We start from the raw sequence: 5,511 nt of genomic DNA on the forward strand, positions 1-5,511 counted from the left end.
TTTGCTTTTCATAAAATATGCAATTTTTTAATTTATATGGTGAAACATACATTACCTTTTTAATACAACCTTCATTAGTGTAGGATCAAATCGTCGATGCAAAGGATAGGTTTATCCTTCAATATACAGGAAACCTGTGTAGTGGTGCGTGAAGGTGTAAACCTTAACGACGAAGAAATAAACATATACGCATGATTTGGGAGAAGATATCATAAATCCTTTGGAGATTTTAATTTAGTTGGAGCTTGGAATGGTAGGCCATGATAATAAACGTAGGTCTTAGTGAAATTGTGTCCATATATTTGTCGTACACAGACAAAAAGGATATTTTATTCATACTATAAGTACATATTCGTAACTTATACACATACGAAGCACGCTTTAATTTAGATATGTTTACAATCCTTCATTACGCAACAATTAATTAATACACCAAACTTGAGCCCAAACAAACACAAATGTCCTTCAATTGTAATTGGTTTATTCACCACACCATCTTACAGACACCAAAAGTCTCCCGTAATTATATATGCCCCGTTCTTTCCTTTACGCCCCGTCCTTTCCTTTAAGATTAATGACAGCAAGCTCCTTCTCAAAATATTCTCCAGCATACATGGCCGGATACTTATCAGCAGTTGGAGATTTTGCAAAATGACCCAACGGCTTCAACACAGCATCAGATGCTACGTTGGAAAATAGCTACCAACAAAAATTTCACAAGTGACAAGTAATCAGATTGATTGCGTTATATTTGTTCCATATGATAGCAAAATATTTTAAAAGTGTAAATGCATGGGTGGGTGGCTAATTAAAAAGCGATGTTAATTAATTACTCACTGTTGAGGATACCCTCCAGAGGCATCGATTTTCTCGTTTTGCAGCATTAACTGCATCGATTGTTTTTTGAGTTACCACAACTTCATGCATACCGGCCTTACAGTCACCAGCAGTCATCCATTCCAACTATATATAGATAATAGAGGGAGTAACACAATTTGGGTTAGCATGAACATATCATACAATATGCATCTTCTTGTTTGATATATAACTTTATATATAGTACCTGTTTTCCAGCTTGAATAAGAAGACACCCGTCTGGAACATTCACTTCAACTCTCTCCCCGTTCCTTAGCCAAATAAATAGACCGGGGAACTTACTCTTGTAGTGAATTGTTAGAAAGTTGATGTCGTAATGATATGCAGCAAACACTGTTCCCTCTTCTCCATGACGTCCAAGGTCACTTCCTGTTGGAGCAAGAAGATGTGGGCCCTGAAATGCAACCATCCATATTTAAATTAATACTGTATATCATTTATACATCTCTCTATAATAAAAAGATAAATTAAATAAACCGACTCACGAGCTTCATTAGATTAGTGAATGAATCCTTTGGTAGGTCAAATCCTATTGCAGCCAATTCAGCAACAGCCTCTACTGTGGATATCATTTTAAATCCCCATGAATCCATGATCTTTTTCCACTCAGGGAAGCCTTCTGGTAGGACTGGCGCAGAGTTCAATTCCTACATGAATGCATGAGATAATATATAATTAATACACATGAACGACAATATTGTATAATCTATAGCTAATTAAGGATACGAAAACTATAAGAGATATAGAGTGAACCTTGAAACGAGTATTGGATGGCCGAGGGCCAACCCTCCACATGTATCGGGACTTGAGGTCAGGGCCAGTTGGAATAGCAGGCCGACGATCTTTGGGCAGTGCTCTCAGATTCTTTTGCATTTCCATATCTACCAAACTCCGGGGAATCTCGACTCCCCCCGGCGTCGAACCAACCTGATCCATGAAATAGAATTTAATTTACAATTTAATTGGATTTTCAAATATAATTTTATGATAAACTACAGTTTTAAAACAGTCGAAGCAATTGCTCTTTGATCATAATTCAACCCGTTTCACCCCACAATTCTATTCACTTGACAAAAACAAATTAGAATTTATCATTGGTGATAAGAGAATATATATATATATATATATATATATATATATATATATATATATATATATATATATATATATATATATATATATATATATATATATATATACTAGCCGTTTACCCGCGCAAAGCGGCGGACGACAAAGAGTTTGTTTCGACAATTAATTTTTTTTCGATGGAGAATGATTATTTTCAATTCAATCATTAGTTTGTTTTAAGAAACATGTCATATTAAAAATAAAGAAAATTCATGAAATGACCAAATTATAGAATGTTGAGTATTTATTTAGATGAAAAAAGATATGGTCAAAACTTTGGAAGAGAAGATTTATAGGAGTTTCTTTAAATTTTAATATTATTTTATTAGTGATTAGTTATACAATTAGCTTAATGATTTAGACGTCTTAAAAAAATATTATTATTTTATTCAATCTATTTTTAGAAATAGTGGGATTTGTTTTATAAGATAGTAAAGATATATATATATATATATATATATATATATATATATATATATATATATATATATATATGTGTGTGTGTGTGTGTAAGTTAATTTGAGACAGACCCAATTTATGAGATCATGAAACCAATTTTTTCTCCTGAAATGTTCAATTATAGTTCATAAAAAAATAATATGCATAATATTCTAATGTTATATGTTATAGAATATTTTAATTGAAAATATATCAACAATATTGTTTTAGAATATTAAAATATTACATATTATAGTTTTATGAATACTAGAATATTAGAATATTTAATTACAAAAAAAAATGTATCACGGTCACACAAAAATAACCATCTCATATATATATATATATATATATATATATATATATATATATATATATATATATATATATATATATATATATATATATATATATATGAACTTTAACAAGGTATACATACATAACAATTAATATTATTGATAAACTTTAATGGACGTTATAAGTCGAGTGCACTTATCATCTATATGGTTGTAAACAGATATTTATTCCAAAAATGAATTATAATCCCTTTAAAGATTTATATTATATCTTTTTTGTCAAATTGTGTTTATTTTAAAATTTAATATATGTATTTTTAAACTTTAATGGACGTTATAAGTCGAGTGCACTTATCATATAATATATATGGTTGTAAACAGATATTTATTTTAAAAATGAATTATAATCCTTTTAAAGATTTATATTATAATCCTTTTGTTGTTTGCTCACGATATTATAAAGATAGCGAATCTCTACGTGACGTAATGATCCGACCCGTTTTAGACGCATAGCTACAATTTTTTACACGTTAGGAGGTAGTTCTACTGTTGTAAGATGCATCTAAGAGAACCTGAGTCCAATCTAATAGATTATGTATTATAGGATTCGGAGATGATTGTGACCTGATAATGCTGGTGAGGACGCTCCTGAAGACGCTTAACTTCCTCCGGCTGTTCGAAGTACTTCTCCATCATATCAATAAACCGATCATTATCTTCATTTGGGCATCTCGGGTCTCTAACGAGCAGAGCTCCGGTTTCTCTGAAGCTCCGACTAACCTCCGAACACACCTTCTTCAGTTCTGGATGGAGGAGCTCGTCGCAGCTAAATTTTCCGGTCACTACGTCCACATATGGCGCCAGATCGATCAGAGGTAGCTCCATTTCACTAATTAATCACTGTTGTGATGTTCTCTTTTCTATAGAAAGTTGAAGAACAAGTGCTCGACTACAAGCATGCATTTATGGTGTTGAGGTGAAGATTTTTATAATGGTGGTGGGGAATTCTATTATAGAGATAGGCCACACATTTACTTTTATGTTGATAGTATACATACTGAAGTCATGGATTTGTGAATATACGCATGTGAAAAATACTAAACTCCATGACGTTACGTCGAAAAAAGTAAAAAAAAAATAGTAATGCATGTCTTTCATGCCATTAGCAACATTGGGAGACGTGGTTCGAAATGAATGGTGGACACGTTGGGTGAAAAGAGACACTATTCCAAAAAGTATCGTATGAGATGATTACAAGTGTGTGGATTATATGGTCCAATATGTGGTTCGTAACAATTATTTTAAAATTGTTTGATTTTGTTTATTATTTTTTAGGATTTAGGCGTTTGAGAAATGAGAATTCAGATAGATTAAAAAAAAAACATGTTAACTTTTCTTTATAGGGCTTAATATTTACTAAAATGCTCATTTTTGGACGATTTATATCTTAGAAAACACATAAATTTCACGTAAATCTTAATTGACCATTTAGTATGAAAATTTATATTTTAAAATTCCTTTTCATGATTTTCTGTCTCCACAAATATATAACAAACGCCACATATTTTTTTCATGTTTATTTTTCCTCTTCCTATTTATCTTTTTTTTTTTTTTTTGAAACTTCATAGGAATTTTGAGATATCCAACAAAAATTTGTTCTACTACTTATACCAAAAGAAAATAAGGTTAAATCCAATTACTTATGATGTTATTAGTTATAAATATCACACAACCACACAAAAAATGTTTAGGGCTTCATTAGCATCATCACTCCCCTCTTCCCTCCCCTCATTCCCAATTACCTAGTGGGTACTGAGGGTGGTACACCTAGTAAACATACTCGGAGTATGCCACGTTACAAAGTCTAAAAAATTTAGACACAAAAATCGTAAATAATTTAACCTTGAAATATATGCAATATATATATATATATATATATATATATATATATATATATATATATATATATATATATATATATATTATTTAGATTTATGAAAGTATTCATTCTATTTATTAACCATTTTTATATATTTGTCTTGTATATTTTTATACTTTTTTATACGATAACTTTAAAAATATTATTAGACATATAAAGCAAACTAAGCAATTTATAGGTAATAAATTGAATTGGTTTTTATATCTCTAAAATAAAAAAGTTATTAAATAAAAAATTATTGTTCTAAAATATATAAATGAAAAATACACATTCAAATGTAAAAACCATGGTTGTTAAGATATTAATATTGATCTGATCTTAAGATCTTAACACAATACAATATCCAAGAAGTTTCATTCATAACTTCAACCATTTGTCTTGATGATTTGGACAGGGCACCATAACACTTATGTTATAGTTTTTTTAATCTTAAGTCTTTAGTTGTATATGACCATATATTTTATTTCTCAATTTTCATGTTTAAGATATTTTCTTTCTAGATTTTGTGGTTTGGAACAATAAAATATTGCTTTATGATGTCCCAATCAATAACAAATTATAACGGTCGGTGCGAAAACAAGATCATTCGGGAAATTTTGGAGACTATTTTATTTTGGTGGGATTATCTTATCTCGATCCGATCTTATGATTATGATTTTACAAAATATAAAACAATCTTAATTAAGAACAAGATTTTGTTAGTAAAACAATTAAATTCAAAACGACTAAATAGAATTATACAAACTCAATTTAAATAACAACAAATAACAAATAAAAGTTGAGTAATAAATTTAATATTAACTAGCAAAAAAATCCGGGCTTCGCCCCGGCCGT

The 5,511-nt window shown here is 29.8% G+C and overlaps 1 protein-coding gene across 1 annotated transcript; it reads right to left on the minus strand.

The window, feature by feature from the left end:
* Positions 1-279: 279 nt before the first annotated feature.
* Positions 280-3,706, minus strand: LOC145101769 (uncharacterized). Its single transcript, XM_079039048.1, has 6 exons — positions 3,363-3,706; positions 1,630-1,803; positions 1,362-1,523; positions 1,064-1,270; positions 838-963; positions 280-699 (listed from the first exon to the last, which is right to left on the minus strand). The coding sequence occupies exons 1-6, from the start codon at positions 3,621-3,623 to the stop codon at positions 547-549; spliced, it is 1,083 nt and encodes a 360-aa protein (XP_078895174.1). The 5' UTR covers positions 3,624-3,706; the 3' UTR covers positions 280-546.
* Between the last annotated feature and the right edge of the window lie 1,805 nt (positions 3,707-5,511).

This window comes from Lactuca serriola, chromosome 1 (genome assembly GCF_051521515.1).
Source record: "Lactuca serriola cultivar US96UC23 chromosome 1, Lser_US96UC23_V15, whole genome shotgun sequence".
In the NCBI taxonomy this organism is placed as follows: Eukaryota; Viridiplantae; Streptophyta; class Magnoliopsida; order Asterales; family Asteraceae; genus Lactuca; species Lactuca serriola.